The 23,427-nt window shown below is 39.5% G+C and overlaps 1 protein-coding gene and 1 long non-coding RNA gene across 3 annotated transcripts in view; one reads left to right on the plus strand and one right to left on the minus strand.

Moving 5' to 3' along the window:
• SHISA9 (shisa family member 9) overlaps positions 1 to 23,427 on the minus strand; it is a 1,140,149-nt gene that overhangs the window by 620,642 nt on the left and 496,080 nt on the right. Inside the window, exon 3 of the mRNA XM_078663164.1 lies at positions 4,205 to 4,264. Coding sequence (XP_078519290.1) covers positions 4,205 to 4,264 — 60 coding nt within the window. The remainder of the gene's footprint in view (positions 1 to 4,204; positions 4,265 to 23,427) is intronic.
• LOC144784418 (uncharacterized) overlaps positions 1 to 23,427 on the plus strand; it is a 464,308-nt gene that overhangs the window by 135,932 nt on the left and 304,949 nt on the right. The window lies entirely within an intron of this gene.

The following is a 23,427-nucleotide window of genomic DNA, read 5'->3' on the forward strand; positions in this document are numbered from 1 at the left end:
AGCGTGTGTTTATATATACACACAACGTTGGATTTGAATATGCGCATGTCCAATACGCGCCTGTTTTTAATCGAAAGGCCGAACAGACCCTATCTATTTGGTTGCTGCGCAACAAATACAAGGGACGCATATAGACAATAGTTTACATATATTAGGATGGACATAAACATATTGTATACCAACAAGCATTGTGAAGTTAAACATATTAGAAACGTGCGCTTACTCTTTTCTGTCTCTTCCATTTACCCAGACTGAGCCACAGCAACGCGTGGCCGGGTACAGCTAGTCTATATAAATAAAAATGTAACTGTTCGTTTGTTCAAAATCTCAAATCTCCCAAAGTTCTTCACTGATTGTTTTGAAATTTGGACACAACGTTGCATTCGAATACGTGAGTGTTCTTATATACAGAAAGTTGGATTCGAATATGCGCGTGTCCAATACGCTCGTGTTTTTAATCGAAAGCACAAACAGACACATAAAAATGTCAATGTGTGTTTGATAAAAAGCTTAAATCTACGGAAGTTCTTCACTAATTGATTTGAAATTTTGACACAGCGTTGTTTATATATAGACAACGTTGGATTAGAATACACGCGTGTCAAATATGCGTGTGTTTTTAATCTAAAGGATGAACCGACCCTATTGATTGGGTTGCTGCGCAACAACTACAATAGCTGCATGGAGACAATAGTCTATATATATTAGGATGGACAGTTGGTGTCAGGATGGCAGACCGGGAAGTCTAGGAGGGAAGGGGGAGGAGTTGGTTTACTTGGCAACATTAGGAAAGGATGCATAGAGACAATAGTCTACATATATTAGGATGGACAGTTGGTGTCAGGATGGCAGACCGGTAAGTGGGTGAAGGGAGGGGGGTGGAGTTGGTTCACTTTGCAACATTAGCGCGTGTTTATATATACACAACCTCGGTTTCGAATACGTGCGTGTACAATACGCGCGTGTTTTTAATCGAAAGGCCGAACAGACCCTATTGATTTGGTTGCTGCGCAATAAATACAAGGGACGCATATAGACAATAGTCTACATATATTAGGATGGAAGTTGGTGTCAGGATGGCAGTCCAGGAAATGGGTGGAGGGAGGGAGGAGGAGTTGGTTCACTTTGCAACCCGAACAGACCCTATTGATTTGGTTGATGCGCAACAAATGCATGGGACGCATATAGACAATAGTCTACATATATTTGGATGGACAGTTGGTGTCAGGATGGCAAACCAGGAAGTGGGTGGAGGGAGGGGGGAGGAGTTGGTTCACTTTGCAACATTAAGAAAGGACACATAGAGTCAATAGTCTGAACAGATTAGGATGGACAGTTGGTGTCAGGATGGCAGACCGGGAAGTGGGTGGAGGGAGGGGGAGGAGTTGGTTCACTTTGCAACATTAGAGCATCAGACCGGGAAATGAGTGGAGGGAGAGGGAGGAGTTGGTTCACTTGGCGACATTAAGAAAGGACGCATAGAGACAATAGTCTACATATATTAGGATGGACAGTTGGTGTCAGGATGGCAGACCGGGAAGTGGGTGGAGGGAGGGGGGAGGAGTTTGTTCACTTTGCAACATTAGCGCGTGTTTATGTATACACAACGTTGGATTCGAATACACGCGTGTCCAATAAGTGTGTGTTTTTAATCAAAAGGCCGAACAGACCCTATCGATTTGGTTGCTGCGCAACAAATACAAGGGATGCATATAGACAATAGTAGTCTAAATATATTAGGATGGACAGTTCGTGTCAGGATGGCAGACCGGAAAGTGGGTGGAGGGAGGGAGGAGGAGTTGGTTCACTTTGCAACCCGAACAGACCCTATTGATGTGTTTGCTGCGCAACAAATATAAGGGACACATATAGACAATAGTCTATATATATTAGGATGAACAAAAACATATTGTATACCCACAAGCATTGTGAAATTAAACATATTAGAAACGTGCGCTCACTCTTACTCTATAGAATCAATTTTCGCTCTCAATTTATGTGGCATCGCTATCATGGCAGGTCTTTGTTGATTGTTATATTCAATTCACAAAGAGCAGATGAAGTGAATGATGCAAGTGGGGGAGTGCTGTCAGGGAAGCCCTTTTTTCTCCAATGCTTTTTTTTATGTATAGCACCACTGAATACTTAAATACATGCTTATTCTAGGAAATTAAACTGAGACCTTTATTTAGAATGTAAGAAATATTTAGTTATGTAGAATACCTCAATTCGGTTGATCAACAGTTCATAAATAACATATTTAGGATTTGCAAACAATGCCAATTAGCATCATTTTCTTAGTAAGTGAAATAAACTGTAAATATATTGTGCAATGACATTATTTATTTTCTATAAATTCTTCTATAAATACTGTAACACTTTTCAGGTGTGATGAAGGGAAAAGAGAACTGTCCTCTCCACTGAGACTGGTGGCCTGGAGGCATTTGAGTATTTGTTACAATGATGATTGCTTTCAGCTGGAGTTGGAGAGAAACGCTACAACAAGTGTTTACTGTGGAGGATCGCAGGAAATTCCAATAATTTAAATGTTACTGTTGTGTTTGTTACAATATAAATAGCACCTATTTATCTTCTTAATACATACCTAGGTGTTAATTGTAATTTGATGTTACTCATCTGGGCCTCACAGATCACTGTTGAGGGTGGTGTGGAAGAAGAGAGGAGAGAGGTTAATCAGACCAAAAAGAGTATGCTGTGTGCTACATGAGCTCTCTTTGCTGGAGCATGTATGCACTATTTACCTATGAGACTGATGTTGCTGTCTATATTCCAATGCCCTAACGAAGTTTAATTAGAATACTTGCATTTTGCCCAGTCCAGTCACTCTGAATCTATTTTGTACTACTACTTTGTCTAGCCATATAATTTGAGCAAGCTGGCTGTCAACTTCAGGTCCTCTAAGTATTTAAGTCTTCCTTTGTCCTCCTGCACATTTCCAAGCCAACACCCAGACCTTTTATGCAATACACAAAGGTCAACAGTTAAGAACACCTAGTCATATGACCCAGGAACAGGCCGTAGGCTCAAAATGGTTAGGGCAAGACAATGCCAACTTTCCAAAAGTGGTAGATTCAGAATTGTAACTTAAAATCCAACTTTATTATTAAGGAGGATTTTAAGTCAGAATTCCTCATATACCAAACCTGACTTTCCTACCTGCTGCTAATCAGACATGTGCCCTCATCAAGGTTACTAAATGTTGTCCAATGAGAGAGGTAGGCCTCACAGTACTGAGTTTTACCAGGACATGTAAACCTAAAGGTACGTGCCCAACGTTTTAATTACAATGCACCCTTCCCTATGATCTGTCTAAGAACTTCCTTAGGGGTTACTTATATGTAATAAAAAGAACATTTTAGGCTTTGCAAGAAGGTTATATCACCAAGTTGATTTAGCAGTTTAAAACTTCATACAGGTTGCGGTGGTATGTTTTAAGGGGCTGCTTAAATGGGTAGCACAATGAGTGCTGCAGGCCCACTAGTAGCATTTAAATTACAGATCCTGGGAATATGGTATACCACTTTACTAGAGACTTAAAGTAATATAAATATGCCAATCTGTTAGAATCTAATGTTACCATCTGTTAGGAAGTGGGCGCAGGCACTTCAGCACTTATTAGCAATAGTAAATTGCACAGTGCCCTAAGGCCAACAAAAACAAATTCAGCAAAATGGGAGGGGTGAAAGGAAAATGTTTGGGGGAAGAGCACCATAAGGCTGACATGTCTAACACCTTTTATGACAGTTCAATGTTCCATGAAGGATTGAAAGACTATGTGCATGGTCTGAAAACAAACATATCTCTAAGTCATATTTCGATGGAAAGAGAAAGCTGATTAGTGGAATTATCCCTTCAAATGATGAGTAACTCACTGAACGCTGATTGCCTCCTTTCAAATTCCTTCCTGTCCCAAATATTTATTGATGCAAATAATTACTATGATAAGGATAATGCATATTGAGTTGAAAAACCCTTTAAAAATAGGGATTGTGGATTGGTACCTATTCTTGACGTCTTTTTTCACATATTTCAACAACTGCAATTTACCAACTCTATTCAGTTTAGGATGCAAACATAATTAAAAGAATTGTTAACTTCTTAGAGTACCATAACTTACCACACACTCCACTGAGAAACAACTTATAGATGTTATCATGTTAACATAATAAAGACATGAATTTACCTTTGCTGTAGTTCTTATTGTAGCCTCCTTGCCAGTGATCACAGCTTGGCCCATTGCTAGCTGTGGGATACAAGTTGGAAAATCACATATTACAATGTTAGTGGTGGATAAAAACGTCAGTGAGTCAGAAGAAAGAACCACTTAGATATTCTATCCTCTGAAGTCACAGGCCAATGGCCATTACATTTGAATGGTAAACAACCTTTAGAACAAGCTTTTTTTTTTACCACACTGTACCTTTACCACAGATGTTTTACCATGCATTGTAAATGCATATATATATTCTAAAGAAATGCGGGGTGAAAAATGCTTGGTAAAGGCATGCAGAGTATTTCCCTGCATTGTTCCGTCATACAACCAATTTGAATATTCAATTTACAAGGAAAAGGACGGAGTATTTGTCATTATTAATGGACAAACTGAATCAAGTTTCTACAGTATGTTTATCAGAAAGTACAAAAAGTGCAGAGCCTCTCTCACTGAACACTATTGCAAATGAAAGCATTGTGTCTATCACTGAGAGCCTATTATGCATCGTTTGGTGCATCAACCTAATTCCAATTACTTTTTAGAACAGAAACACTGTGATCAACTGAACAGGACAACCTCATTTTTAAGTCATGCTTTCAATTCCACATTTCTTTGCCTCCACGGAGCACAGCAGCTGTTCTATGCATAATGTAGTATACTGTAGTAGCACATATGTGACAAGGTAGTATACTGTAGTAGCACATATGTGACTGAACTTTACTTTTATTTGCATTTCTTATGTTTCCCTTACAAACAATATTCAAGTCCCTAGCATGACACTGCTATCTAGAGCAGAACACAATTATACCACTTGGAGCAAATTTATGCCACAGTTTTAAGCACTGTATGTCTTTGAAAATATTCTGATATAATGAGGAACCTCGGCAAGCACACTGAAAAAAATCAAAAATATGAAGAGATATTGCTCCACAAAAGAACACAATAAACTCGATTGGCGATAGAAACGTGTGTTAAATTAGGGACAAAAGCTGACAGAGCAGCAAAATCTCAATTTGACATGAATCACACAGTAATTGCAAGCAGAAACGTTTCCAGATGGTGTACATACAGGTGTACTTTATCCCGAAAATCATATTTTAGCAATAAAAAAACATCAAATTATTCTCAATCAAACTTCAGGCTCGGGGGCTTTGTAGTCATTAGAAATAATTTCTAACATATTGTTCTACCCTCTCAACAGAAGCTAATTCTAGTGTGTCGTGAGCCATTTTGGAATCTACCTTAAAACCAAAAATTTTGAACCCATCACCATACCTATCACTTAAGGGAATAATCCTAGTTAAAAGTATTTTCTTGAAGTGCTATTCAAGGAGGATTAAAATGATCTTACTTTTAAAGAAAACCGTGTCTGATTTCAAGTACTGAAAAACATGGATGCACACAGTGTCAAATAATTCAGACATTCTACAAATACATTAATGTTCTACAAACAAAGAAACCCTGAAATGTGATCATGTTGTGTTACTATTAGGTTGGGTTTAAATTTCTGACTTATTTAGAATTCACAAAGATTTCCAATCATCCTCCTGTGATAATGTGAGTGTAGCAGGTATCCAGGAGTACCACTAAAATGTATGTATTCCAAAAGATAACTTATATTTCAGAATGGGAAAATGCAAGGCATCGTTCAATTAGTATCTGTTAACTGTTTTTCTTTGAAGTAACGCATTGCCTATATCCTCATAAATAATGAGTGTGTTCTCTCACACTTTGTACAGTGTAAACGGATATACTCCTGCACATAACATCAATAATTTTTTGTCCTATTTCAGGGAAGGTAACTACCTAGAAATTTCTAATATTCTAATATTTGTAAACAATATGATTTTGTGGATGTTCACCAATATTTTGCAGGGATTATTTTATTGGAGCACTAGTAACATCTCCCATGAGGAGTTGTACACACACATAAAAATGACATCAAACAAGTGTAATTTGTTAGGTCTGTAAATCCATTTATGTGTGTAAATGCACAATTTGTGACTATCAATGCTGGTTTTGATCTTACAGTGACTAGTATTTGTGCACCTCACTGTCATTTAGTGGCCAAATGCCTTTGCAAATCACACTCTAAGCCCATTCAGGAGCCTGTAAAGGAAGGCTGAGAAAAGCAATATTATTTACAGTATTCAGAAATTCCATCAAACAATTTTAACTTCCCCGTTGAACATCTGTACCCTCCTAGCGAAACCACGCTAGTATATGGCTCTCTTGGTGCATTAAATTATTAGGGAAAGGTAAATTCATATAACTACTGAATACGGCAGGACAAAATATCAAAAAGTATGTGCATGTAGAGGAAGTATTAGTTTACTAGTTTTAACTCCACAAATACATACCTTGAATATAAACATATCAGTAAGGCCCCCTTACGTTGAATTAGGTATAAAAAAATCTATACATACTTTAAATATATTCTCCCTCGATATTTTGGCCACAACATTTAGGTCGGACAATGTTTCCTACTCAATATTCAGGGTTCCCACCGGAGAGGCAACTAATGAAACGTTGCACAGTTTGCTGTTATCTGGTTACGCCAGTGTGTGAAAGAAGGTACAGGTTTATGGAGAGCCCTGAGCTTACAATTAAAGTTTACTTAAGGGGTTCCAAAGGTCGTTGATAGGATATTAGTGTAATATTCCCCTGTGCCAACAAAGATGAAAGAAAGAAGCACTTTGCAAATGTAATCCTGGTGCATTTCAAGACTTCCGAGTTTTTAATAGATTGGAGTCCTACGAAGAGCACTGTACACAAAAGCGTACTGTGGTGCCTTGAGTCAATATATAGGGCATAATAGAGATATTAGACAAGAACATAATATTATTAACCTGCTACCCGAAGAATGTTAGAAAACTAGCTCTGTCAGACAACTGAAGAACTAAACTGGAAAGATTGTGGTTAGAAATAGGCCTAAGTAATAGTTAAGGCCATGATAAGTTAAATAATACACCTTCTAAGTGAGCCAGGTTCTTAGGCTCAAACCCAGTGGGAAAGTAAAGAAATGATTGTAATACATTTTAATTTAATTAGAAAGGAAATAAAAAATATGAATTTAAGGTCTGTGCTTTGTGTATGTGTCAATTAAAACATGACTGGTAAAACAAAAAGGAAAACACCTTAAAATAAAGATGTATGGTCTGAAAAGTGAATAGCTGAGGAGTAATGTAAAAGATGGAATTTAAAACATGAGTCCCCTCACCTTCATGCTGGAGGGAATCGAGTTACAAATCAAAGAAGAACAATTCATGTTGGAAAACTGATTTTGCCCAATCATCCAATACATCTCTTTAAAAATAGCATATTAGAATAGTTTTTAGCAGTGAATGGGGTGCAAACTAACTCCACAAACACTCATCCACAACAGTATCACACCCTGGAATTTTGTGAAGCATTAAACAATCATCAACACTCGCCCATCAAACAAAGCCTAGAAAATGAAATGTGGAAAGAAAACAACTGAAATAAGTGGTTCTGAGACACAAAAAACTGAATCAAGCATAAAACAGCAGAGAAGTCTAATGAAACATCTGAGTCCTCCTTCCCCCATGAAAAACAACCCCTTCAATAATCCTTTGAGGCAGTGAAAAGATTACAAATTTTCCAGTGGAGCCAACCATGAGGTCGGAAATGATACAGCTCACTGGAGGTAGATCAAATAGCCCAATACGTCTGTATAGTCCTTGTCTGAGAAAGCCCAAAATACCACAAGCCAGAAGAGTGGTTAGATTTGATAAGTAACATTGTTAAGGCTATTCACATTTGCAATAGCAGGGTGAATTTGGCAAATTACATCTGAACAAGAGAAGAGGTGTCAGTGGTGTATGAATATTATGCACAATGTCTGGCTCCAAGGCATCCCCTTATAGAACCATAAGTTGTCTAAGACACAGGCTTTGCAGGACACATGATTTGCTTTGGCCCATGCACTTCATTAGAAATGCTTGGTATGTTCTACGACTTTAGTAAGCTGCAACAAGATGACAAGCTTTGAAACTCATTGGCCAAACTTGTTGATTCAATATATTGGATCAACACAAAGGACTAATATGTTTTAACATGTGTCTATACAGGGATGGGGTCATACGGATTGACTATTTCTGTTGGCAAATATATGTTGCAGCAAGATGACAAGCTTCGAAACATATCTGCCAAATTATCGATCCAAATACATAGGATCAACTACAAAGGATAACTATGTTTTAACATGTTTATACAAATACTGGGTCACACACATTTACTATTTGTTGCCTAATATATTTTCTCATGAATGGAGTCAGTGTTATCTTAAATGTAGGTTACTGAAATTGAAGAATATTAAGATGGCGCGTACTCAGGCCTGTCAGTCCATCAATTGCTTTACGTACTATGTTGATAATGTGACGTTAATTACAATGGAGAGCAATTGTGTTTATGAAATCGAATGTTTTGCCCGACTGCTATTTATTAAAAAAATAAATTGTTAACACATGTAATGTATTTTTGATTTTGGCTACTGTGGAACTACAGTGGCCAGGTCCCCTACAAAATGGCACTTGTTCTTGGCCGAACATATGACTACTTTCGGGTCCGACTGCGATTTCTATTGCCGGGGTTTCAAATGGTACGCGGCATCTTTGAGGATGTAAACGTCTCACGACACACGTATTTGGTGAAAACTTTACATTTTACAACCTGACTATGCTAGCGACTAATTACCTGATAACTATATAGGTGTACTTCTGACTGGCTTTTCTCCTAAATACCCCCTTCCTCTTTTCACAAGTAATCCGAGGTGAAGACAATATGGGTTTATCAGGGTCATCATCTCATACTTTTTAATTGGATGGATAGATTTTATCTTGCCTTTAAGGTACGTGACTTCCAAGTATAATGCTTTAATTCATGTATAGTTGTATACTTATGGAATACTTAGTGCCATTATACTAAGTTATGTACGCCTTTCCTTTCAAGGCTCCAGTTTATTTACCAGACCCTTGAGGGCTATCTTGTGTTTTAGTCACTCGTTTGGTACTTAGGCATTTCCTTGACATTGGAGATTTTTAATATATTTTTACATGTAGGCATGAGGGTGGCACTTGGTGCACCGTTTCCATTGGAAAGATATATTTAAAGATGTGTCTATTGACCATACAGCCTTGAAAAAGTTGTCTAAGGTGAAACACGTTTTGACTGTCTTCCAATGTACAAAATGCGAGCAAAGCTGGATCATTGAACTGTCAACAATAAACTGGCCTTCTCCCATTAGCAGACCTTTGAAATACTTTGTAGTGCTCTGGGTGTACTTGTATAATACTGACAAATTACACACTTCACCTAGAAGTACAAAGCTCCCCAAATTAGCCAGAGGTGTTATTGTTAAAATTCACCAACTCCCTGTGGCAGTATGTCCAGTCCAACGTGAGCCCAATATCAAGTTGATGGAGTTTGTTTGGATTCCTCCTCTGTTTCCCAATTTAAGAAGTACCAGGGCAAGGATCGGGGAATGGAAAAAGAATGGAGAACAAAGACGGTGCTGCAAAAACATAATAAATGTCTACCATTCCTGGCACTGCTATGCAATGGGAAACTTTCTCTTGATTTGCAGGGATACGTTTTATTGCCTTTTTTAAAGAATATATTGTCTGCTTTGCTATTAATTAATCTGGTGAAATTGAGAAAACTGTATATAGGTGTTAACAGTCATGCTTCATAACTATGCCAGACCATAATCGTCATGTGTACTGTACTTTTTAACCTCAAAATGCATAATTTCCATGGTTCTTTTCTTTATTTATGAACAAGCTTAGAATAGGTGCCTGTTATTTTGAAGAAACATTCCGAACATCAACATGAAGAAAAAACTTAAAGAATAAGCGGATGAAATTAAATTATTCTGTCTCAGATTTTTTATTATGACATTCAAAGAAATACTCTTTGGACTTAGGTTTCTGCATTTCACAGACTCAGATTTGAGTCTCTGAAATGGTGTAAAAATCTAAATTAATATTCTTTTTAGTCATTGGAACTTTTTCACCCATTCAGACAGGACAGATGTAATTTTACTTCGTCCCCCATGACTGCAGTAACACTGAATGGATCAGGTTATGGGTGAGTATAAAGGAGAATATTGGGTATGGAGGGACAAGAAAATGTTCCAGAGCAGGATCACGGAGTATATTGAGATCCATCCTAGGGTTTCCAGGGAAAGTGCTGGGAAGCGCTCCCTGATAAAAGGAGAATTACCACTACCCAGGTCTTGATGTGTTTAGGACTGTTCAGTAACATGGAGTGTGGGAAATTGTTAGGACACCTGGTTCTCAAATGGGTTGAGATTATAAAATAGGGTAACCTTCATCAAAAAGAATTTGTCAAGTGCCTGTCCTCAAACACAATTAATATTAGTCAGCTAAACATTCTCCAAATACATATTTATTCACTTAAAATACCACTATTTTATTTTTCCAAGAACAGTGACTATTGACAAATTCCTACTAAATTTTGAATTTACTGCTTCCGGAAACGACATTTCTTTCCTGCCATTGTTTTTCTTTCAATTCTGCACTCTAATGTTTTAAGTTCTCCTCAATATTCTCAGGTGCAAATATCTAGGTTAAAGCTAGACTAACCAAAAAATCTCAGTTCAACCAATCGGTTTGAGTTTTAGGACTAATACAAAACATGAAATACTATATACAAAATTCATAACCTATTTACTTGAGATACGAGTAGGTCCCTAACAAAATCTGGGTGTAGGAAAGAAAATGCACAAAAATGCTTTTTAACTTCCATAATTTTTCACCTTCTACTAGATCATGCCTGCAACAAGAGGCCACATTTACATGGGCGTTTACAAAATCGGTATTATGACGTACTTCTCATGGCAGAGCCCGTGCAGTGGCTATTTGTCCTTCCAGTGTTTGTGAAACCAACCTTGTAGAACACATTCATAACTGGAGGGAGGTGAGACTTTGTAATGGAGGCAGATAATCCAAAGGATGAAAAATGTTTCTTAATTTTTGTAAATTTTGCATGTCACAAAATTCAGCAAGTTCATGAATTTCACCTGCGTAATTTACCCATCACACATCCACTCCAACCTCTTTAAATGGCATTATGGCAACCTTAATGTAGAACTCATATGGCTTGGTACTCCCCAAGTCCCCTTTTTACCTTTTGGACCCGCAGCCCATGTACAAATGGGGTCTTCCTCCCTCCTTCAAGGCAAATTACAGGCCACTGGCGGCCCGGTACCGTGCCCCTGGGGAGCAAGAACAAGAGACTGATCTGCTCCCCGCACCCCTTGTTAAGGAGGGGGGCACGGGCCAGGCCAGGCTAAACCGATCGGACCCCAAAGTTGGAGGCCCGCGTGTACCGGAACCACTAGAGGGCTTCTGGTTCACGCCCCGCGAACTGTGCCTATTGGATGCTGAGGGGAGGTGGGAGTGCTCCCACCTCCTCCTTGCCCCCGGGGACCGGTGTGACCACCATAATGGCGGTGCACGCTCATTTTATCGCTCGGCCTTGCCCAAACTCCTCTCTTTGACCTTTTACAGGATTAGGAGAGCACACACGAAGAAGCAATTACTGTACAACACACGTTTTACAGAGCAAATGCCTATAGCAGGATTGTGTGCTGGCACCCCAGAGTTGAACACATATTGTGTAATGCTGTGCCGACCATTAAGTCGCACCTGGCATAGGTGAATTTCCTATGTAGCTGGTGCAATCAAAGGACCATCACTATTTAATGCAGTTTATGCACTTGAGAGTGGGAAGACAATATAATGATAAACAAATTGCTTTTTATTCCGATTAATATTTTTTTTCCAGGTATTAAGCTTGTATTCTTTTAAACATTCCTGTCGCTTGGGTTGGACTCATATTTGTTTCTTGAATATTCAGTAGCCTTTGTTTGACAATAAATTCCTTGGAATCGGATTAGTAGTTGACTTTCATGCTATAATAAAAATGTAAGGAGGAATAAAAGATATTGATTGCATTACTTTCCTAAGTTGTATTTCTAAATTTTAATATTTGTGTGCACTTTCCTTACACACATTCAGCCCCAGTGGCTTTGATTACTTCATAATTTTCATAGTCGTAAAGTCAGACGATCAATATAACCATTAAACACAATAATAACATTTCTAGAATGTAAGAAGCATTGAAAATGCAGCTGAAAATGGTTCTGCCTAGATTTGCTAAAACGTGTGGTCTTCTTTTTAATTGAGTAATTTGCTAAACTCAAAGGGGGAGATTTACTACGCTTTTGCGCCATGTTTGCATCACAAAAGTCATGCTAAACGACCCCAAATCTTTTTTTTGTAATTTACTTTCCAGCGCTAAATTTGTTTAGTACAGAATTTAACGTAAAAGTAATACGAAGCAGCGCATTGCGCTGCTTAGCATTACTTTGCGCCATGGGGGAGTACCAAGGGTGGTGCATAGGCGTTCCCATGCAACCACCCATGGTTTCTCACGCTAAACCCAATTTGCAGAAAACAATAGATTGTACCCCTCTGTCACGTAACCTACAGATTACAGCAATGGCTGATGATGGGAACGTAGCATTGGCAAAATCAATGGGACTTGAAACATGTGTGGATCTGTACCCTGAAGACACTTTCTGTGCTCCACCGGAATCTACGGCTGAGGGCTTGGAGAACTTTTCGGAGCTATTTCTCTATTTTAAGATTAAAGCCACTTGTAAGCAATTACATGTCACCTTTCCAAAAACCCTGTTCAATTACCAGTACTAGAGAAGTTGATAAGTACTATAGGTTCCTGCAGACTAATAACAAGAATGTCCTGCTCTATTCAAGCCACAGCACCACGGACTATACCTAAAGCCCAGAATAGCTGGAATGAAGAGCTTGACAGGCAGGTGACGGACGAAAAATGGATCTTCTGCTGCGGATAACTCCAGCTACTCTCACACAAATATAAACTGAGATTAATACACTTTAAATACTTGCACAGGTTCTACAGAACCAGTACTCAGTTATATCACATGGGGTTGAGATCAGATGAGAGAAGCGGGAGGTGTGGGCATGCCCCTGTCACCTTTCTACATATGCCCTGGTACTGTCCACTCATTGCTTCCTTTTGGACTGACATTTATAGTAAAATTCATGAAATATTAGGGGTGCTCAGCGAACCTCAGCCAGACATTAGGCTTTTGGGTTATGTAAAAGACACTAAGGCAGAGTGCCGCAAATTACATGCTTTGTTACTCATGATGGCTAAACATAGAGTGTTCATACATTTTGGGGATAGGAAAACACCTGCAGACAAGGCCTGGATCCAAGACGTCGCACAGTCACACTCAACTATCAACTTTCTGGGAGTTAATGCCTGTAGCCTCCAGGCCAAAAGATATATGGTTCCCCTTCATAGACTGGCTAAAAACACTTCAGGAAGACATCCCTGCCTCCCCTGCCCGAGCTACATCTCGCACGTCACAGTCACTCGAACCACATGCAGATACGCACCCAGTTTAGATAAACTCTCTTAAATGGTTATCGGGACCTGACATTTGTTGGCTGCTCATGGCAGTTTCAACATGAGTAGCTGATAATAGTATTGATATGTTGTGCTCTCCATGAGGACTACCCTAATGCCTACTGTCTTTGTGAGAGCCATAAGCAGAGTGTTGTCCACATACAATAGTAGCTGTACTGTGTTGCCTCTAATCTGGGGGAAATCAATTTCCTTCTGAAGTAAAAATGCCTCTAGGCTACTTGTGTAAATTAAAAAGAAAATGGAGCTAAAATACACCCTTGCCGTACACCCTTTGTGGAGACAATAGGCCTGGTCTCCGCCTGGGGGCCATATCTTATAGCAACAGTGGTGGAGGCATGCAGCTTATGCATTAGGGAGATCAGTGCTTCCTCAACACCCATTTTCCCCATTAGTGCCCACAATTTCTCCCGATTTACAGTATCAAAAGCACTCGACAAATCCATGAAAGCCTGGTGAATAGATCCCCTCCTGGCCTTCATGTACTTGCCCATAATCAGGGACTGTACACAGTCTAAATATCGAATCCTAAATATCGACCTACAGAAATATCGAGTTGGTAATATCGAAGGTATAGAATATTGAGGTAATTATGTTTTAATAATTATTAATGGGTATTTGTAAATAATTTAGAGTGATTTTTGATTTAAAAAATGTAATTATTAATTATTTAAAATACAACAATTATTTATAAGTATTTTATTATTTAACTTCTACGCTAGCCAACACTTTCCCTACTGTTCCACTCTCTGGAGTTAGAATAGTAATTTTTACCCCTACGCTATCCAACACTTTCCCTACTGTTCCACTCCCTGGAGTTAGAATAGTAATTATTACCCCTTCGCGATCCAATACTTTCCCTACTGTTGTACTCCCTGGAGTTGGACTAGTGATTTTTACCCCTACGCTATCCAACACTTTCCCTACTGTTGCACTCTCTGGAGTTATAATAGTAATTTTTACCCCTACTCTATCCAACACTTTCCCTACTGAGGACGCAATCCAACCTCCAGCTTTTCAGGAGGAGCATAAAGACCTGGCTGTTTACAGCCATATAAGATCCCTCCCCCCAGTCTCTCCCTCTACACACCACAGCGCCAAGACGCGCCTCCGCATTCGAGCGCTTTATAAGCATACATAAACATAAACATCAACATACTGTTCCACTCTCTGGTGTGGGAATAGTCATTTTTACCCCCAAGCTATGCAACACTTTCCCTACTGTTCCACTCTCTGGAGTTGGAATAGTAATTTTTACCCCTATGCTATCCAACACTTTCCCCACTGTTCCACTCTCTGGAGTTGGAATAGTAATTTTAATGCCTACGCTATCCAACACTTTCCCTACTGTTCCACTCTCTGGAGTATGGATATAGTAATTATTTACCCCTACGCTAATTTTTAGATATAAGCTATCCAACACTTTCCCTACTGTTGCACTTTCTGGAGTGGGAATACTAATTTTAAGCCATACGCTATCCAACATTTTCCTTACTGTAGTTTTTTTGGGAGTTTGAATAGTAGTTTTATTTTTTAGCTATTTAATATTTTTTGTCCTATTTTAGATAATGTAGTATATAATTAATTTAAAAAATATTGAAAGTACATTATTAAGTTTTAATTTGTTATTGTTTTATGTGTATAGATGGATTTGCAATTTATAATATGTTTTAATAATGTATACATTATTAAAATAATTATTAAAACTGATTATTAAGTAAGTATATATATTATATATTTTATGTATAGGTTTAATTAATCTTTCAATATTATATATGTATTACTTATTCATTTTAAACATTATCAAATATTGTTAACTATGTTTATTTTTTGTATTAGTATCATTTAGTTTATTTTACTTTTTTTTACCAAAAAAACTATATTTTTAATAACGATATTTTTAACATCGATATTTTATTTTCGATATTTTTGTACTTACCATGTTGTAGATAGGATGTCGATATTCTTGCCTTCGATATTCTGGTGTCGATATTTCTATAGGTCAATTTTCTGTATGTCGATATTCTGTCAGATATTCATCAGGGACAAGTTAAGGCACTGTTCTGTGGTACCTATAGCCCTCCTAAAACCGAATGTATGACGGTACGACGCGTACCGTCACAACGCGTGCGTTTACAACGTGTCCCTTACAACGCAAGTCGTTACCACGACTTGCGTTGGGGGTGTGGATTGAGAATAGTATAATTTACTATTCTAACACCAGTCCCCGTGGACACTAGGGAAGGTGTTGGAATAGTAAATATACTATTCTTAATCCTCTAGCGCCCTCCAGCGCAAGTCGTGGTTACGACTTGCGTTGCAAGGGACGCGTTGTAAAAGCCACGCGGAGTAAAATCCGCGTGGTAAAGGATGTTTCCCCCTAAAACCATATTGCATTTTTTACATGATCCCTGTGTTGGTCGCCCAGGTCTCAAGTCGTGCAAGGACAACCCTCCCCAATACCTTTGCCGTAGCATCAATAAGGGAAATTGGCCTGTTACAAGAGGGGTCACTCTTATTGCCCTTTTTAAATACAGGAACCGCAATGGCATCCTTCCAGGTTGTTGGATGGGACAAATCACCACTGCTTTAAAAACTTTGGTCATCAAGGGTGCCCAAAGATTGATATTGCTCTTAAATAGATCTAATGGGACCCCGTCAGGACCTGAGGCTTTCATACAGATTCCCTTTGATAAAGCCTCCTCAACCTCGGCTACTGAGAGGGATGCATTTAATTGGGAGTCCAAGGTTAAATCTAAGGGCAGACCCCCGCTTTGCTCCTCTAGCTGGATGCAGTTTGGGTTAAATATGGTTAAAAATGAGATTATCAAGCACCCCCCAAAATGAATGAATCCATGTGCCTAACCTCACTCGTAAATAAAGGGCGATTAATGATGTCCCAAAAACTTTTAGTGTTTTTGAGGGCATTGGCTCTCTCCAGATCTTCCCAAGCTAATCTCCTTAGTTCTTTTTTCCTTTGGTTAATAGTACTTTTGATGAATGATTATGCAGAGCAATTGGATCACGTTCTATCACTTAGAATAAAGCTAGATAAATTCACTAAAATCGTTTTTATGCATCATGTACACCACTGGTTGTGGTACAAATTTTCACTGGAATTTGAAGATTACATGAGATCTATCCGGTGCAATTTTGCTCTAACATTTGTACCAATCAATAACATTTGCCATTCAGCGAACATGTTGTTTATGCTCTGGTTAGTGGGAGTGAATGCTGGTGAAAAATGTCAGATCACCGTCACCAGTGCAATCCCATATAATCCAGCCTAATGTGACCTGGAATTGAGTGGACTCCCTCCCCCACCCCACACACACAAATATAATTTAAAAATACACCCAGGCCAGCTAGGCACAATTATTCCTGCACAGAACAGTAAGATTTTGTCTGCATCCTAACAAAACAAAGTTCTCTTAGAAAGATAATGAAACGATGATATTATTTCAGAAATGTGCCTGTTTTTCCGATTGAAGATTAACTCTAAAGTATATTCATAGTGTATGTCGTTTCTCATTTGGTCTAGACAAAGGCAAACAATAGGATTATGTGCTCGATTTCAAAATAAAACTGAGAAAAACACAAACACACCCTTTCCTAATACTGATCAAGCATGGGTAAAAACAGTATGTCTGGCTTGGCCAAGCAGAGTGCGGTCTATTTTATATGCTTTAGTGCAACCATAGGCCACAAAAATGAAAACGGAGAAAAAAATGAAAGCATGGTATCGCTTAAACTTTCCAATTGCATGCTGCAATGAAATGATTTAAATAAAACAAAATTAATCATCACATATAATTTACTAGAACAGTAGGAGTTCCTAGCATGTGTACTCAGAACAGAAATTTTACGTTTTTAGTTTTAATATACATCACAGGAAAACATTATTGATATTGGTGCAAAAAAAATCAAAATTGACTTTCGATTACTCTAACCTGAACACATGGGGCCTCATTTATGAGGCCATGCGTCACTTTTACGCCGCCGGTGCGTCACTTTTTGTGACGCACCATTGGTGTAAAAAATGCGCCTTGTTGAGTCATATTTACAAAGTGACGCATCTAGGTAGATGCGTCACTTTGTAAACCCCTGCGCCACATTATACCAGTGCCAGGTATAATGGGCCTCATTTATGAGAAATGACGCATTGCTGCGTGAAAGCAGCGATGCGTCACTTCTCAGTGCGCACTCCTTGCGACATGATTGATGCGTCATATTTACAGTATGACGCATCATGTCGCAAGGAGTTACAGATACGTCAATATTTCTGACGTATCTGTAAGCGCAAAAGTCACGCATTGCTGGGGTGTGTCACAAAAGTGACGCAACTCCAGCAATGCGTACTTTCACATGGGGAAAGCCCCATGTGAAAGGGCTTGCGTCAGTCTTACGCCTGCTGTGAGGCAGGCGCAAGATTTTGACGCAACAGCGTCCTAAAAGTGACGCAGTGAAATCTCATAGATTACACTGCGTTACTATTACGAGGCTTTTTGCGGGGGAACGCCCCCTCTGCATACCTTATACCTGAAGCAGGTATAATGTAGCGCAGGGGTTTACAAAGTGACGCATCTGCTTAGATGCGTCACTTTGTAAATAGTGCGCAACAGGAGGCATGTTTTACGCCGCCGAAGCGTCACAAAAAGTGACGCATCGGAAGCGCAAAACTGACGCAAGGCCTCATAAATGAGGCCCAATGTATGCAAGGGGGGCGTATTGACGCAAGGAAGGGTCGTAGAAGTGACGCAGTGAAATCTATGAGATTTCATTGCGTCACTGTGTCACTCTTAGGACGCTCTTGCGTCAAATTCTTGCGCCTGCCTAACAGCAGGCATAAGACTGACGCAGGCCCTTTCACATGGGGCTTGCCCCATGTGAAAGGACGCATTGCTGGAGTTGCGTCCCTTTTGTGACACACTCCAGCAATGCATCACTTTTGTGCTTACAGATACGTCAGAAATACTGACGTATCTGTAACTCCTTGCGACATGATGCGTCATAAATTAAATATGATGCATCAGGAATGTCACAAGGAGTGCGCACTGAGAAGTGAGCATTGCTGCTTTCACGCAGCGATGCGTCATTTCTCATAAATGAGGCCCATAGTTTATACACAGAAGGGTGGCTAAAGATAAACAATGTACAATAAGCACTGACAAAATGATAAGCAAAATCTGAATGACAGTGCAACAGAGCAATGGATGAAGAGGGGTGACCCAAAGCACCTCTTTATGTGTATAATTGCATGGGCTTTTTAATGAATTGTTTTTGATAAACAAGGCTGGAAAGACAGCTAATGGGACTTAAGAATATAGAAAGGAAGAATTATAACAACGTGAAGGTGGACAGATCCCCAAAATGTTACCTCCTCACTTCCCTGGTGTTAAAGAAAAAAGATGATGCTGGGAAATGGAGAATATTTTTGGCATTGAGATTTTCAGCAGGGTTTAAAGCACAGAGTACTTCTGAGGTGATAGGGGCTGGAAGAGTCTGGCAGTAAAAGATTTAGGGTCCAACAAATCTGCTGGAAATAAGCTGTGACTGAGATGCCCAGAAAGAAATATGCGAAGTTTGCAACCCCAGTGTGATATACTAATCACTCAGCTAGACACATTAACTTGATCAACTTTGATATTTTTCTCACTCAGTAATACGTATTCCTCAGAGGAACACATAGTTTACCTTTATTTCAAATCAGAATGTTTCATTGAGGAGAGGAGGATTGCTTATTTCGGTTGCTCACATTTGACCATCATTTTTCTGAAAAGTCATATGCTTTCCAAATGTAGGACCATCTATTGGTAATTAAAAGGTTGTTTTGGTTGTCGGTCTGTGCCAAAAGCCTGCTCAGCGGATGTTTAGCTATGCTGCTTGAGATTATACCAAAGTAAACAATCAATGTGCAATGTTTGTCAACTAATGGCTACTCTTGTCCTCAGGGATGTTAACTTGATAACAACAATGTAAACTGCAGCCCATCAGCATGAAAAGGGGGTCGCTGGCCATCTCTCAACAGTAGCATTCACCAGTGCATCGAGCACCCTAGCAGCAATGCTAGGGCATCCTAGAATCTAATTTATGTCATACAAATGCTAGAGATACATACTGGCTCCTTTTTTCTCCAATAGACAGACGCTATGCCTGAATTATAAAAGAGACGTAATGTATAGTCTCCTGAAAACCAATAGTAAAGTAATTTCATCCATAAGTGTAGTTTACATTGAAGGAGTCTCCTCCTGAAGATGTGCTACTGCCTGTTTGTTAAGACTGCTTTTCTGGGCCTATACACTGCAACCCAACATTTGTTAATTATTTATTGTTCTTATGGTCAGCTTGCTACAATACTTTGGTGGCACTGTTTTGAAACAAATTAATAAGAATGGATGGTTTATGAGGGAGCAGAAATGTACCCCATATGTAATGACAGCTGCTTATTTGGTAATGCAAACCTATCCCTAACTGATTTGCAGCTATGCATACTAAACATACAATAGTTATAATGTTTATGGTTGAGTTTTTTTAAGAGTGTGTTACACCTAAGGTCTTCATAGCACAAGGTCTTCCACAAAAAAATGTTAAAGAACTTGATTGTAATAAATAATTTTTCAATTTCATTAATGGGAGATCTAGCATGGATTAATCAGTAATGAGATCCAGATCTTTCTTTAGTTTGTACCCAATGTAATTTAGGAGGCCTCTTGGATGATATTCCCATTGGTTTCTCCAAGAGAAGTTTTCTTTAAATGTGTGATTTTGATTGTAGTGTTTGTTTTGCATGAATTAAAGTACTAATCCTTTTCAAAGTAAAAGCACTGACTCAACGTTGATTTATAGAGTACTGTTTGCTGTGCTAAGTTATGCGTGTCTAGCCCACAGCACCTCCTTGAGTAAGCTATGGACTGCACTGCCTCCCTAACCTCGTCCAGGTCTAAAAGAGGTTCTTGGGTCCCAGTTTGAGGGTCCATTTTAATGGGGACCCAAGACACCATAAACAAACTACCCCTGTTGTCACATTTGGGGAGAAAGAACTTATGATTGCCCTGGGACCCTCTGACCTAGAATGTACATACCCTCAATGCAATTACAGCACTCTACAAGATAGTAGATACATGGAGGCCTACTCACTTTTATGGTGCAACCACCACTCCTTCCTTCAGAACACCATTTCAATGAGCGCACAGACATAATTACAGGCCTAGAAGAGGATATCTATTACCACCTTAAGTAAAACCCTTCAACCTTCTACTGCTGGAATGTCATATTCAGCTTTCTTGTAACCACATTCTCAATTTCAGGAGACAGCCTTTTTTATAAAAGCAAAATATGCAAAATGGATCACTAACAAGATTGCTGCCTTTCAAGCAACACACTTCCCATCTATGTCAACATGTAGAAACAAAAAGACTTCTCTAATAGACAGCACCACCAATTCCACTTGAAAAACTTCAAAGACTTTTTTTTTTTTGGTTATTGCTTGTTAGGTGTAATACATGACTTGTGAATGTCCACATACTTCTTCAAGAACACATTAGAATTTGTAAGCCCAGCAGTCTCCTCAACAGTTCTGTGACTCATTAGCCCAACAGGAAAATAGAGACCTTGCTGCCGACCTCATGACCGAGATGTCGTTGTCATGCTCTCCTCCTCTTCCGACTGATTCACTTTTTGTTTCCCACATCAGGATCAGTCTGATACATTCTTCCCCACTTTCCCTCAGGAATCCAAGATCATTTTTCCTCAAACCCAAAGTTTGCGATTGAGTTTCAGCAGGGTCCCTACCCACTAGTACTCTTCCAGCAAACACTTATCTCTCCTTCGGGAATCTAAGATCATTTTACCTCATCCAAAGCAGGAATCTCCAACAATCTCCAACAAACCCCTGCCCACTAGTATTCTTCCAGGAAATCTTCCACATCTCCTTTCTTCCGGCAGTAGTAAGAATCTTCCTCAACTCATCAATAGGGAATATTTCTTTAATAACACCCTATGTGCCCAACATTCAGGCAACCATCAGAAGTGACAATTTTGGGACAACGCATACACATAGTGGGCCAGTCCACATTGTTTTTTCAATCTTTCACAAAAACCATAAAGTCTCCAACCTAAAACCCTAACTTACGATGACAGTGCTTGAGGACAAAGGCAGAATCAAGTATTGACCCTTGGCCAAGACTACTGAAAGATCAGCTAAGCCTGCCAAAATTTAGATGAAGCATTTCTATGTGCTGTCTTATTTTGCTCTATTTCTTTTTCTCACGGTTAGTTTGTGCTGTGGCAGCAGAAGCGATGTTTGTAGTTTGCCTACAAGAGGAAATATTTACATAAAAGTTAGCTGCTGAAAAATTGAACTGACCACAACAAACAGAAATGGAGGAAATCACACACCAAATGAACATAAACGAAAAAATCCAGCACTATCCAAATGTTAACATGGCCCAACCCCAGACTGTGTAAAATTGGTAGTGGTCAGAGCACCACTGGGTATGAACATGTGCAGTTGAAGGAGATGATGACTGTTCTTGAATTGGCATTGGGTATTTTGAGCTGTGTTGCTTAGGCCTGTAAGTGAATGGGTTGGGTCAAGGATGAGTCAACCAAGTCTTTGCCCTAGGCCTTTCCTTCCACAGTATCTGCCCTTACCACTTAAAGGAACTTGATCTGCTTTTGGAAATAATTAACATGTACTGTGTGGGTATCGGTCAGTGTATCCCCAGGCTTCCTGTGCCCCAGCAGATCAGATGAAGGAGAAGTAGATATGCGCTGAGTAGCTAAGACTTGCTGTATAACTGCCCGTTCAGTCACACAGAGTTCATACATGTCAATGCGACACTTTGGTAGTGGCTGAATTCTCCATTTGCTTAGTTACGGCAATGTGTCATAGAACTGCTTGCAGCTTAATGCGAAGAAAACAGAGGTTCTAATCGTGGGCAAACAAAGCAACCTCTGGGGCGATCAGTGGTGGCCCTCAGAGCTAGGTCCAACTCCCGTCTGAGGTGAAAAATGTGGGTGTCTGGTTAGATCCCGCCCTTAGTTTTTGCGGACACACCAAAAAAGTAGCTGCTATCTGTTTCGGTATATTGCGTGAGCTTAGGCCAGTCCTGAAATTTTTTGATACCCCGACCAGACAGTTGATAATCCAGGCCACTATACACTCGCGATTAGATTATACGAGTTCACTCCTGCTGGGGGCCAATCAGGCGGAAGTCATCCGGATGCAACGTGTTCAGAACGCTGCGGCCAGAGCCCTGGTGGGCTTACCTAGGTTCTGCTCGGCGAAAGCAACCATTCATAAGCTCCATTGGCTCCCCATGGCTCAAAGGATTGAGTTTAAGACTCTTTGTCTATCTTTTAAAATTCTTAAGCTGTCTTCCCCCCAGATTTTGGCGCATCTTCTTACCACATATGTTTCCTCCCGCTCTTTGAGGTCATTGGGTCAAAATCTGGCCATAGTTCCACGGTTTAAACGTTCTCGGGCTGGAGGTCGGTCTTTCCGTTACCTCGCGGCCAAGCTCGGGAACTCACTACCAGCTCACATTTGTGCTCTAGAGGATTTGTTTGCTTTCAGGAGGGCCATCAAAACATTCCTCTTCCCTCCTGGCCCATAAGAGCGCCTTCTGGCTCTTTCTTTTTGCTTTTTGTTCTGTTATGTATTGGTATTTTCC

The sequence above is a fragment of the Lissotriton helveticus genome, chromosome 10 (assembly GCF_964261635.1).
Source record: "Lissotriton helveticus chromosome 10, aLisHel1.1, whole genome shotgun sequence".
NCBI lineage: Eukaryota > Metazoa > Chordata > Amphibia > Caudata > Salamandridae > Lissotriton > Lissotriton helveticus.